The sequence below is a fragment of the Trematomus bernacchii genome, unplaced genomic scaffold, assembly GCF_902827165.1.
Source record: "Trematomus bernacchii unplaced genomic scaffold, fTreBer1.1, whole genome shotgun sequence".
Classification (NCBI taxonomy): Eukaryota; Metazoa; Chordata; class Actinopteri; order Perciformes; family Nototheniidae; genus Trematomus; species Trematomus bernacchii.
In genome coordinates this window covers 4,895,239-4,909,729 of record NW_022987524.1, presented here as the reverse complement: position 1 = coordinate 4,909,729, position 14,491 = coordinate 4,895,239, and the positions used below count along the sequence as shown (strand labels likewise).

At 39.1% G+C, this 14,491-nt stretch overlaps 1 protein-coding gene across 1 annotated transcript in view; it reads left to right on the top strand.

Annotated features, from left to right (window-relative positions):
- The window catches only part of LOC117473091 (disks large-associated protein 1-like), an 81,678-nt gene that overhangs the window by 58,306 nt on the left and 8,881 nt on the right, over positions 1-14,491 (top strand). The window contains exons 7-11 of the mRNA XM_034118578.1: positions 1,040-1,165; positions 1,243-1,398; positions 2,107-2,189; positions 11,652-11,697; positions 12,481-12,777. Coding sequence (XP_033974469.1) covers positions 1,040-1,165; positions 1,243-1,398; positions 2,107-2,189; positions 11,652-11,697; positions 12,481-12,777 — 708 coding nt within the window. The remainder of the gene's footprint in view (positions 1-1,039; positions 1,166-1,242; positions 1,399-2,106; positions 2,190-11,651; positions 11,698-12,480; positions 12,778-14,491) is intronic.

The window sequence follows — 14,491 nt, the reverse complement described above, 5'->3', positions numbered from 1 at the left end:
GCAGAGACCAGACTTGAATCACATTTGAGGGTCTAGAGCAGTGTTTCTCAAACTTTTTCATACCAAGGACCACTTAACCAATACAAAAACACTCGCGGACCACCTAACTCCACAAATGTCCAAAAACACATCGTTTTTCTAGAACAGATTACAAATCGCCTGAAAATGGTACAACATGGTGGCAACATGTGTGATGAAGGTGACGCGCTGGACTATATCATGCAATCAAAAGTGTAGCTCGCTCCATTGTGGAGATATTCCCGCGAGAGTGCAGAAAACTTTAATTAATTAATTAATTTCAAATGTGAAATTTTACCAATATACTCACGGACCACTAGGGGGCGCTCACGGACCACCAGTGGTCCGCGGACCACACTTTGAGAAGCACTGGTCTAGAGTGTTACAGGGATGACGTACTATTGGAAGCAAACCGGAAGTTAGCATCACAAGGAGTACCTCAACAAAAAGCTAATGGATTTTTCTGTTGGATTTTGCAGAAAGAAGGGTCCTTGTCCAACACACAAGTCACACATTAATGATACTTACACGTTTTCTTCAGCAGGATAATCTCCACATATTAGAAACACTTTATGATTTTTGAATCACAAATGCAATCTACAGAAGTAAAAAGCTGACGTTAGGCTATAAACAAACTACATCATGGTTGCATGGCTGCGAATCCCCTACTGTAAAATAAGCTAAAGGCTTTGGTGGCATTTAGTTATTCACTTGTTTGTCGCCGCTGTTTTTATGACAAATAAAAGTTTGGGATATTCACCAGTTGGGTATTTACGAACATATTTTATTCCACAGAGCAATATGTGAAAATCTGTTATGCTTGTGTTCTTATTTCAGGCATCTAACTAAAACCAACGTACAAAAAACTGTAGGCATTGAGACAAGGGTTTAAGGATTCCTGATTTTTTACATTATATATTAATACATTATTATAATATGTCTTATTAATCATCATTCTAACACGTCTTTAAAGCAATATTATGCTTTTTATATGTATATATTTTTTCAAAAAATCCACCAGGATGCATACATGGAAGAGGAGGGACCCAGAGGTGACATGACCATCCAATCAGGGCTCAGCAACTCCACAGAGAGCATCGACAGCATGAAGGCCCTGACTGCTGCCATAGATGCTGCCAATGCACAGGTAGGTCCCTGTGAGAGCCAATCAGAAACAGCTTCTGTGAATATTCTATCACCTAATGTGTGTTTTCATCAACGTAGGTCCATGGACCAGCCAGCCAGCATGTCAGTAACAGCACCATGACAGTGAACACCCCCACCCCCACCATCCTGACCAGGGGGCCAGTAGAAGACCACCGGGATATGTACAGGAAAGAAGCACTCAGGAAGGGCAGATGTCTCTCTATAGGCATCCAGGTGTGTAGGGGGGGGGCATGGAGGGACATGGAGGAGGAACATAATGGACTTCAGTTACCTACACAGTATAGATGTCTGTATGTCAGTGGGGAGTCATCTGCTCTACCGTTTACCTATCATTTTACTTATTTTATAAACTCTCCTCTTTTTGGAGGATACTATTAAGTCCAAGTCATATATTCATAGTTAAAATGACTTGCCTTTGCTACCTTCAATACAGATATTTCAGAGGGTATTGGTCTGTAAATTGAATTGTAGATGTGCTGCATTGTGGTCAGATTTATCCTACAATTTATGACCAAGTTGAACTTTGTTCAACTATTTCAAATAGACTAGTTCTCTTTCGAAACAACTCATGATTTATCACACCGGCCCACTGGGAGTTGAATTATGGTGACTTCCTGGTTCAAACTGACATTTGTTTCCTGAAAAGGGATTCTTTAGTGACCCCCAAAACCAATCTAGTGTTTTCCAATTGGGACATGTGTTTTTTTTTAACTAATGTCCACTTAGGTGATTTTGCTAATTATTGCCTATTAACTAATAGTAATTAATCAAATAGCCCAACATGTGTGAGATAGCATCCGGCAGTTTCTAAATGCTGGGGACATTGCTATCTTTCTTATCATATAACCAATACATGTATTCAGTTGTTTTTATTAATGGCATTTGGTGATATTAGTGATTTACCATGCATGTCTTCTGTAGGTGGATGGACCGGAGGATGACCCCGATCCAGAGGACCCCTCCAAGTTCACCTCTGTGGGGGTGCAGGTGGAGGATGACAGAGGGTGAGGCACACATTGTTCTCCACACTTAATCTGTTCCATTGTTGACCCTTATACTTTTTGATTATTTAAATCAGGTCCATGTCTCTTAACAGTTGTCCAGTAGGTTCCACAAGATAGCCAAGTTCCAATATTCCGTTCTCTTACAACTTTTGAATGCTGGCCCTCGTGTTCTGCTGTATGTTTGTGAGCATTTCCTCCAACAGTCAACTAAATGAATCAGTTGTTAAATGTGATGATGCGAATGAATGTGAATAGTTCTACATTACACTGGAAACCTGTACAATGTTTTTCCCTGGAGAATCCGTGCCTTTAGCACCTCAATAACAGTGGATAGAAATATGTAGCTATATACGATGGATAGATTCATAGGTTAATGTTAGTTTACAGTGTAAAAATGCAAGAACTAAAGCTGGATTTATACTTAGTCTACTACTAGTATAGTATACTAATTTACTGCGCTAAACGGCTAGGAAGCACATACCTGTATAGATTTATAACAAATATTTCTATTACATAGGTTGCTGAGGTGATATCAACAGGTAAAGTCAGACGCTTAACTATAAATCCAAAACGTACAAACTGACAATGCCTTGATAAGTAATCCAGTTATACTTTGAACTCTAAAATCAAGATGACTGGCTTATATCTAGGTGTGTTAGTCAAGCTTTTGGCATGATTAACTGATTACAAAGTTAAGACCTTTATTAATCCACGTATGGAAATGCAGGGTTACACAGTGTATTACATCTTTTGAGTTGTGCCACATGATGTGTGTTTTCCTCAGACTCGGAATAAACTGCGCTAAAGGTCTAGGCCATACCCACAACTTCATGATAAATATTTCCATTTATATATTTCTGAGGGGATATCAACCGGTAAAGTCAGACGATAGATTAAAACGTACAAACCAACAATGCATTGATAAGGACAGTGGCGCTGCAGATGTGACATGCCCCCCAACACATCCAGCACAACCGTCAGCTGTGCAACAGCATTCCACTATAGTTCTTCTAATCTTTATTCTTCAACTTCATCTTCTTCTTATTTCAACCAAATAGTTTGTCTCTCAATAACTTCAGCATACTTTCAGCTACAGAAACCATTCAAATATCAAAATATTCAGCCTTTTCAGTACATGATGGGAAACTTTCAACTTTTTCAAAATAGTTTATACTTTTTGAAATATTCAGCTTTTTAAACTCTTTTTTTAACATGTAACTCAATGGGAGAAACCTTCAAATCCTCTTTTACCTACACCGTGCGCTAAATGCTACTCCTTCCACATACTTTCAGCTAGAGACTTCATTCCAACTTTAAAATGATCACAAGAAATGCAGCTATTGATATTGTATTCAGATTATTGATCTTCTTCAGATTTTAACATTAGTGTGTATTGCGCAGCTCATTAACCTGTTAAACCCGGTGCACCGGCAACATCTTGCAAGAAACAGCGTCTGAGGGCTTCTTAACATTTAACAAACTATGAATGTATCATACCCACTTAATGGGAAGAAACTCAGCTACCTGACAATATGAACCATTTTTACCGAAACAAAACACAAGTCTAATGCCGAGCCTCTGAATTAGCACTAAGCGAAAGAGTGCTAACGCACTTAGCACATAGCTCACGGTAGAAATATTTTATACTTCATCGGATCTGCACAAACAAGATATCACAGAGATTCCACAGATTCCAATGGTATAAGTATCATCACTGTGCTACCCATGGGCGTAGGAAGCATCCTGAATGTGGGGGGGACATTTTTAACGGGGGGTGTGGGGGCGAAAAAATATATAGATTTCCTGTATTCTGGTGCATTTTAACAGGTGGTTTGATACTTGTATGTGGCTATACTAGCATGAGGAAAATGATGGGTACATTTTGTAATTTCATCCAGTAGTAAAGAAAGGAAACATATTTGATTATTAATTCAGAGCTGTCTTTGAATTAATAAAAAGCAGTTTAAATGCCCATTTTTTGTACATTTATATACAACAATAAATATTTGAGTGCATTGAGAGATATTGTTGTGGAGAGTCATTTATATATAAATCGCAAAATACATTTGTGAATCCTTCTGTGAGCATTTATTAATATTGAGACTGATCTGACTCCATACAGATGTTAAGTTCAAATAAATGTTGCTCTTCTGTCTATATTGGTCATATGATGCCCCTTGACTGAAATGTTTCCTGTTCAATATCCCCACTGATTTCCTTAAAATCCTGGGATGAGAGTCCACATCACAATTTACTCTCAACTGTCATTTCCCTTTCATCACTCACCTCAGCAATGGACCTCTCTCTCTGTCCCTGTATTCTGCCTCTGACTCACTCTCAAGTGCCTAGATGTCAAGAGAGGTGGTGAAGTGATCATTATTTATTGAGCAGTATACTCTTTCACATTGAATCATAACAAGTCATACTGAATGTAAATACAACTGACTCTAAAGTAAGTCCCAGTCTGTGACATTGGACATTTTGAAGACTCAAAGTCCCAAGCAGTAGGTATCTCTCTACCATGACATAAAGACGAAACTCCTCTCCAGAAGTGAGACGCCGCCATCACTGTTAACTGCTACCAGCTGATGACTTACTTTCCTCTTCTTTGAAATTTTTTTTCTTATGCCCATGTTGTCTGGGGGAGAAAACATATCAAACCAAGAGATCGTCAGCTTTGATTTTCGCTGTATTAACCATTTCCCGAACATTTGGTGTGTGTGCCTTACCTCCGCTACCGGCATCGCTTCATACAACAGATCTGGGGCCTCATTTATAACGCCTTGCGTAGGATTGACGTGAGAAGGTTGCTTACGTAGTACAAAGCAAAAAAATAGGTACAGAAATGTTCCGACATTTTCCGATTCACAAAACATTGCGTACCGGTGAGGGAAGTGCGTACCGGCACTTCATACGCCTGTTTCCCTTTATAAATCACAATCGACTCGAAATGCGGCGCAGCTTTTGCAGGCTTCACGTAACGCCCATATTTGCCTATAAATAGTCAAAGAAACGCCCATTCATTCATTCATTGTGACTGACTGCATGAAGAAGATCGCAGGAAATTACGACCGAACAGCTAAAAAAGACATCTCACACCGTGTCAGATTTTGGTTATTTTGGGGAGGTGGAGATAAATCATATTGTTTGGTGGATGCAGTTTGAACCAGAGTAGCAGCATGGAGGTCGGATCGTCACCAAAATAAATAAATAAGTGGTCCGAAAAAAGTTAATGACAAAAAAATTACACATAACCTTCCTCAGGCAGTGTGTTTGTCCCGGGGACAGGAGACACCCCTTGATGAGAAACTGTAAGAAATGATCGGGGAATCCCTCCGGAGTGGAGTCATGACGACTGGATCTGAATTATTTTGTTGTATTTGGTGGTTTGTGTTCCAGCTGTCGATCAGCAACTATATATCCATAATCCACCAGTTAAAGGAAATACAATGTGTTGTGTTATATTAGCTGTACAATTTACCACATATGGTGTTCTTAGTTTCCATCCCTCCTGTGTTTTACGAGCGACTTATCAAGTCTTGGCAAACGGCATAAAACACGATTAAACGTGATAGTATATAAAACCATGCTCGTATCTACAACCTATAGAAATGCAAAACGGCGTCAGTTTAGACGTAATTCTGTCCTCCTGCTTACCGCATCATTTATGAGAAAACATTTCATAACATTAACACAACATATTCGAGGTGGTTTTAAATAGCATATCCGTATTTATTTATTTCTCCAAGTTATGTTTTTGTGTGCACTGAGGAGTCTCAAACAGGCGTTTGTTTAATCATTTTAAGATTGGCTTTAATCAATGTTTGAAAATGAATTCTTCATATGATAAATGAGAGGTAACATTTTATTTATGGTATTATTTCCACATATTTCTCTCCATTCTTCCTTCTGCCAACGGTGTCGCAGTTTCTCGTCTCTCCCGTTGTTGTGCTTAGTGCGTACGCATGGGTTACAGTTTGCGTGGAGGACCGCACATTTTCCCGTCAAGTTAGTATTTTATAAATCGCAAACATTGCGTAGAAACTGGCGTACGCCATTTTTTGAGCGTATATCCCTTTATAAATGAGGCCCCTGAGCTGTCCAACTATGACAACACTCCTTGAACATGCGCGCGCTATGTGAGAATCTGCCTTGGTACAAAGTAGCAGTGAAAACATGGTACGGAGTTTCATTGATTTGGGCATTCTCTCAATAAGCAAGTGGAATGGATTTAATTTGATAGTAAAGCACTGACACAGCGCTCTACAAAGTGCGGCGAGTGGATAGACCGATTCACGGACTTTCCGCATAGTAAAAGTGGGGGGGTCTAAACTAATCATTTGAAAAAGTGGGGGGGACTTGTCCCACCCTCATATAATGGCTGCGACGCCCATGGTGCTACCAAAACTCGCGGCAGCGAAAGCCAGCAAAGACAACACACAACTTCACTTTACGGCCAAAACGGCAAAGTTGGGGTCTTACCTTTGCTGTTTTCTGTTCGGTTTGGGCAAACTGCGTGCGCATCACTCTCACTCCTCAATAGTAACGTGTAGGTGGATTTACTAACTTCCCCTAGATTCTATTGGCTCTAACGGTTAAAAAGAGGTGTCAATCACCAAAATCGACCAATGGGTTCCAGAGATATGGCAAATACACCCAAATGACCCCAGAGGTGTTTTCTTTTTTTTCTAAACCTCTCTAAAAAGGTCAAATTTCACTTGTTTTGCATCAATCTTGATACAGGGTACTTATTATATTTTATATATAAAATATAGTTTGGATTCCTAAAGCTTTTAGTCTACTATCCAATCATTCAAGGGTGGTTTTCACTATAAGTAATGGGTTTTCTTTGGACGGAAACTATAATTTACATTTTTTTACTATGTTCAATCTGAATTTACTTTAAAATAAAAACATCTATATTGATTCTGACTTCTCTACATCCAACTCACAGGTGTATCATTGCCTTGAGAAAAAAGATTATTAATTTACCCCTTTTAGAAGTGAAGATATAGTCATTTGTTCTGGGCATGTCATTTCGAGCCTGAAACCTGAAAAAGAGGCTCAGGGCTAAACAGGTTAAGGGTTAGAGTGTGTGATGTCACAGCTAGAGTGGAGCAGAGCTTGAAATTCGCCTTACATTTTTTTTAATGTAATTCCCAAACCCTACACTCCTTGGACATCATTTTTCATGAAAAACCTCTCCTACGTGGAAAAATTACAAAAAATTAAGCACAAATGTTTGACAAAATGCCTCTTGAGAGCATGAAGTGACAAAAACGTTCAACATGTCTCCATTAAGGCCCATTGTAAATGCAGCGTCATCTTTCATCACAGCACCAGCTACACACCTTCAGTAAATCTGCCAAAAAAGCCACATTATTGACCCGAAAAGCAGACTGAGACACTCCTCAGGGTCCTGAAATGCTCCACGCGTTGAAATGTTACCCATAGCTGCTACCGTTTTTAAACTATAGTTAGAAATGTAAGAGGTTTATCTCTCATTCAGAACAATGGAAAGGCTCTCCTTTCACTGCACATCTCCATGGTAACCTTTGATCTCTGGGCTCACACACAGGTTTTTGATAACGTCTTCACCTGAAACACAAACACACAGACTGGAGTTTAACAGACTGTCTCAGGCCCCGGCCCCACGGGAACGCATACGGCAAAACGCATAGGATTAACGCAAACGCAATCGCCAAAAAGCTTCCGTCCACACGCAATATACACCGGATAGTGTCTGCCCACACGAGACAGCTCCGTTTAGCTCCAACCGCTGGAAAAGCTGCAGTACATATGCCGAGCCTGTACGTGGCGCTGTAACTTCCTCCACAAAGGCAGCGAAGAAGAATGGTTGTCATGGCTGCACTTCTGTTTATTCTCCGCGGTGGGGGCCGAGGGAACCGGGCAGAGTTTTTCGCCGGTCAACGTGTGTTAAAGTTGAAATCTTCCGGACAAAATTATAAAAGTGTCGGTCAAAGGTCTTCTTTGTTATTTATTAAGCTTTAAAACAAATGAATAACGACTCTATATAATAATAAAATATACGGAGCCTCTCTTTTTCCTCTCTTCTGACAGCGTCAGTGTCTGTCTCATGCAGCAGCTGATCCAGTAATGAGTGACCCGACAGTAAAAATAAACATATTTATAACTAGTTTAGGTAGTTTGAGTGGTAATTAAAATAGCTAAGGGTGATGATCTGACTTGAAGTGTGTGTTTTGCTCCCGCTGCATCACAGCAGGAGGAGCTGCGTGTCTCCGTCCTGTCAGATTAGACTTCACTCGCGTTTATGTCCATATCGAGATAAAGATAAATAATCTGAATTCAGTGTACAGTGTACTTTGACGCGGGGGTGAGCAGCAGAGGTGGGGAGAGGCGGGGCTATTGCGTCATCATTATCACAAAATGACCGTATAGAGGCGATCACACGGAGCCGTATGACCCCCCAGAGCGCTTGACCCGTTGTCGTTTGCGGGGTCCGTTTCTATCGTTCCGTTATGGCCTCGTGTGGCAAAAAGGGCTATACGCAAGAGAAATATGCGGATACAACCCGTTTTCATTCCCGTGGGGCCGGGGCCTCAGCCTATTATTTTCTGTCTGATGGAGACTTCATACTGACTTCAACATGTTCCACATATTTTATACATTATTGGTGATGTATGGTTTTAGTTCAAAAGTTTGCAGTTAAAATATTCTGCTGCTTTTCAAAGTGTTTTTACTTTCTTTTCTCTTCTTAATACACATTCATTCACTACTAATCACATCTGATATGTAACTCCTTCAGCCTACTTTCAGCTGCAGAAACCATTCAGCTATTACATTATTCAGCTATTTCAGGACATTGAGGCTATACATGTTGTCTATACCTTATGTAAACCTTTTCTTTTAAATATTAAGCTTCTTCACTATTCTTCCTACTCTTCCAGTTTAACATTTCACTTTCAAGTTTTCAACAAAGTCATTGCAATGCATTTGAGCTGTAACAATTTGATTCAAATCATTTCACTTTTCTGCATTTCTCCGCTAAGTTCAGCAACACACTGACTTGGTTTTTGTAGCTACAAGCAGCTTTTGCTTTTCAAAGCTAATTTTGTGAGGTTTGGTAGTTTGTTGGGTTAACCCAACTGGAACTGATGTCTGCAGTAGGCCCAACAGTATGGTCCAAAGTGTGGGACCCCCCTCACTATAACCCCACAGGCTACAGCCTCCAGTATGGCTGAAGAGTTGAATCAACTCCTGCCTGCAACAGCTAACACTGAGCATGGTGGTTTTCATGAAAGAAGGATTCATTGCACCGCTGTTGTATTGGACTGCATTGATTTTTTAGTAATGTGAACCTAGTAAATTGAACAAATATACAGTACCAGTCAAAAGTTTGGACACACCTTCTCATTCAATGGTTTTTGTTTATTTTAATTTTGTTCTACTTTTTAGATGAATACTGAAGACATCAAAACTATGAAAGAACATATGGAATTATCTAGTTAACAACAAAGTGTTAAAAAATCCAGAATATGATTTTTATTTTCTATTCTTCAGAGTAGCCCCCTTTTGCCTTGATGACAGCTTTGCACACTCTTGGCTTCTCTCAGTCAGCTTGTGTGTTTCAAAATTCCTCTGCGAAGCAAGGAGTCAGACCAGGCAATAAGGTTATGATAAAACTCATTTATTGCAGTTGTGATAAGAAATACAAATGCTCAGCTGAGGTCTGGTGCTGGTGACCACTGTTGGTGATTTATTCAAAATTCAAGGCACACTTAACCAACATGGCTACCACCGCATTTTGCAGTAATATAAATCGTATTCTGGATTTTTTAACACTTTTTTGTAGATAATTCGTTCTTTTATAGTTTTGATGTCTTCAGTATGAATCTACAATGTAGAAAAAAATTAAAAAAAATTAAAAACTTTGAATGAGAAGGTGTGTCCAAACTTTTGACTGGTAGTGTATGTCACTTTAATTTAATGTACAAAAGACACGTACTCACTCACCAACAAATTCAAGTATTAAAGTCAAGATGAAGGTGACAGACAAGGTCACAGTGTTGTCAGACAGCTGATTCATAATGTGAGAAAGAGTGGATAGTAACTTTCGCATAGTCTAACTCCTGGACGAGTGAACAATGAGGGACTGTTGGTTGGTGAAACTGACCAGTTGAGCATTTAATGCATGATGCATGATGTGAGTCAGCAGCAAACACATGTTGCAGTGTGCTAGTGATAAAGCTCTAAATGCTATTAAAAAAACTTTTGTTTGAAAAAGTCACACAGATATTTGTGCCTTTTTAAAAAGGCTTAAGGACATTGGGGTTTAAGAATGTAACCTTTTTTTCCTGGGCGGAGTGTATTCATTGGCGATGCTTATTTGAATAGTAATTTGGCACAATTATCTTAACTAAGCTATTTTTCCATGCATCTCTGGTGTTTCCACTTCTGATGGCCTAGTGTTGGCAGCAGGCTCAGCCACTTAGTCCAGAACAGGGTTTGGAGGGTTACTATGAAAGTGTAATTCGTTACAAAGTCACATGGACATTTTTTAAATCTCTAACGTAATCTAAGTAATACAATATAAATGTAATGTAAACTGATTACTTTCCGTTGCTTTTGGATTACCTCTACTGTATATAATACAAAGAAAATCAATACAAAGTAAAGAAATATCAATAAGATGTTATGTGAGACAACAGAACAATGTGTCATCATCATCAGTTTACAAACGCTGTTTTAGTTTACAACTTCAATTAAAAGAAAACGCCATTTTTTGTTTAATAAATCATTTGTCTATACTGCATTAAAAAACAAAATATAAAATCAAAGAATAAAAAACTAAAAGAAAATTCAGACAGTACCTCTACCTATAATATATATCTTTATTTTAAAATGTTTTGTAACCTGCTATTAATCCCCATTTTTAAAGAATGTACCAGTAATTTGATTACATCCGTGTTTATGTAAAAATAAATTAATCCGGTTACATGTAATCTGTTACTCCCCAAGCCTGGTCCAGACATCCCTCTTCCCAGTCATTTATTGTAGCTCCTCCTGGAAGATTTGAAGGTGTAGAGCTGAGCAGGAATATATCTTATTATTACCGCTCCATCTCCCACACGGTCCCTGGTTTCTTTATTGCCAGAAAGTGTTCGTCCCTAGATCCACAGCAGTGTCAGCACACCCAGCTGACAGTAAACCAACCCCCAATGCCTACTCTGCAGGTAGGGCCACACAGAAAATGTGTGCCTTCCTGTAGTTTTATTAGGCTGTACCTGAAGGCACCACACACTCCCAGGTCTGATGTACCCATTCTTTGAAGGACTGTGAATTGGGACATTCTTTTACATCCAAACCACCACTGAGAGTATGTGATAAATAAAGCTTGAATCATGAATGTGTTGCCTGGGAGCAGACATAGTAAAAGAGTTGTTGTTCAGTATTTTCTGTTTGTCTCCCTCTGGTGGTCAGGTATCGTCGGTTCCAGCGCTCTAACAGTGTGACAGCAGCGGTGCAGGTAAGCTGCAACCACTGCTGCTTTGAATTACTCGGCTTTAAACATGAACCCCTGAAAGGAACTGTTTATTCTCTCTTTGTCCGCTTTTTATTAGTTAATAACTTATCAATATATCAAAATGTATCAAAATACAGAACCACAGTCGTGTTAAGTAACTAAGTAGATTTACTTAAATACTGTACCTAATTTGAGGTATTTGTACTTTACTTGAGTATTTCAATTTTTGCTACTTTGTACTTCTACTCCACTACAATTGGAGGTAAATGGTGTACTTTTACTCCAATACATTTATTTAATACCTTTAGTTACTTTGCAGATATAGATTATTGATAAACAGTTTGATCAACACTAAAATCAGACTTTAGTTACACCTGGATCCACAATCTACCCAGAAGTAAATAAATACCTTATAACTAGTTACATCTTTACCAGCTTCATAAACACATCAATAATTGCAATAATCTGCATCATTCATACTCTTACTTTTGGTACTTTAAGTATATTGTGATGCTAATACTTCTGTACTTTTTCTTGGGTAACATTTTGAATGCAGGACTTTTACTGTAACAGAGTATTCCACACTCTGGTAGTTGTACTTTTCCTAAGTACAAGATCTGAGTACTAGCTCTTACAGTCAGAGGCACATTATTAATCAAATAAGTTGTTCCCGGCCTAAATAGACTTCAAATAATTTGGAAGCAAGTGGAGACACCTTGTGGTCAAAAGGTCTTACAACCATGTGCTCATTGAGACAGTTTTTGAGATGTATTCTTTACCATGCAGGCAGACCTGGACCTGCCGGACCTGCTGGACACCCCCCTGGATTCCCCGGACACCGACATGGAGGTCCTGTCCTCGGGCGCCCTGTCCTCGGGGGCCCTCTCTCGACAGTACTCCCGCGATGCTGCCACCTCCACGGTCAGCATCCAGGGCTCAGGGAACCACTACCACGCCTGCACCTCCGACGACTACGACGATGTGGGCTTCGACCCCTCCATCCTCCCCCCCCCGGACCCCTGGATAGACAGTGTGGCCGATGACTCACTGGATGTCAACTTCAACAGCTCTGCTATTCTGGAGGTATGTGGGAGCATGCTCCGTCATTTTATAAGAACAGGGCTGGGACGTCCAAGGAACAAAGCATTGATTTATTTCACTGTTTCCTGACTCACTCATTAACTCCAAACAATTAGTACTGTTCATGCCTTCATAATGTTGATCTGGGGGTAACTCTGCACTAAGAAAAGTGTTATAATAAAAAGGGAAGAAATTAATAGAAGTGTAATTTGACTAACCTAACTGCTAGTGACAAAATAATCATAGATTCCTCTTTTAATAGCCTTTTCTCTGTTGTATTTATGCAAATTACTTTATATTACATCCTTAGAAAGTGTTATTAAATTGCGTTGACATTTGTGTAGCTCATTCTTCTTGTATATTAGACACAGAAACACACAAAATCCCTAATACTACACTAACATTATAACTTATTTTTGAAAAGCTTACGTTTTGTTCCATAATGATGTGGATATGCATAATGTAAAGTGTCTATCACCTAATGAAATCAGCATTAGATTACAATATAGGGAGCATGTGGCTCAGTGGGATAGTGCGCTAATCTTTGGATCAGTGGAGCACTGGTTTAATCCCTGCTGCAGTCAGTATGTTGTCCTTGGGCAAGGCACTTCACCCCAACTTGCTCCTGTGGGGATTTCCCACAGTACTGAATGTATGTAGGACGCTTTGGATAAAAGCATCTTTCATATCAGTGGTTTTCATTTGATTAATGCAGTTACATTTTAGATCACTAAATTGTTTTCGAAATGTAAACTCAACACTTTACTGCCACAATCTTTTAAATGTATGTGAGATAAAAGGTTTTGTTTTGATGTTGCTGCTGGCTGCTACAGGAGATTTTCACCTCAACAGAAACGTGCTGTCGGACACTGAATGAGTGAGAGAACATTCAAACCACTAAAGTGTTGCTGTGAAATCATGACATCTAAAAGCTAGTGGTATAACATTTCAGAAAGTACCTTTAGTTGTTTAATCCACCTCGGAAACATGATTCTGTACTGTATTACCGTGTAACAGTAATATGTCATCAACACAGGTCGGTGTGGGCTGTGACGGATTATTGATTACTAAACTCCAGCAAGTTTACAGAACAAAATGGAGGCAGTAGATAAACAGAAAACGGTCAGCAAAGGTCATGGATAAGATCCTGTAAATGGCTTTTCTCCTTTATTTCTTATTTTTTAACAGATACCAAATGACGAACAGTGCAGGAAGAGTCAAAAACCCATTGCGCTTATTTGAAGCCTCTACCTAAATAATATTAAAAATCACCATTTTATATAAAACACAAGATATGTTGTTTATACAAACAATTGCTTAAATTCAATAAAAATGGCAAACTTTCCAAACAACATATACTATATTAAACATTTAAATAAAGTAACACTAATATGAATATGAACACCAGGCATCATACAGAGGTCAAATTCAGGTTTCTTTAACCATAACAGTAAAGCAGTCAATGTGAAGTATATCATGGAATAAAAAAAACTGGAAAGAAATGCTATATTGTATTCTAGAGATTAAGTTTTATGTAGAGTCATTTAGTTGGTCTTTTAGTTATCCGACATTACACACTGTTTGATATTTCACATCAATAGTTAGCAAGCAATGGAAACATCATTTATGATACCGTACATGCTGGATACCGTATGCCTCTGTCACATGTCAGTGAATGTAAAGTGGCTGCAGGTGTGTCCACATGTTGTGAAGCTGG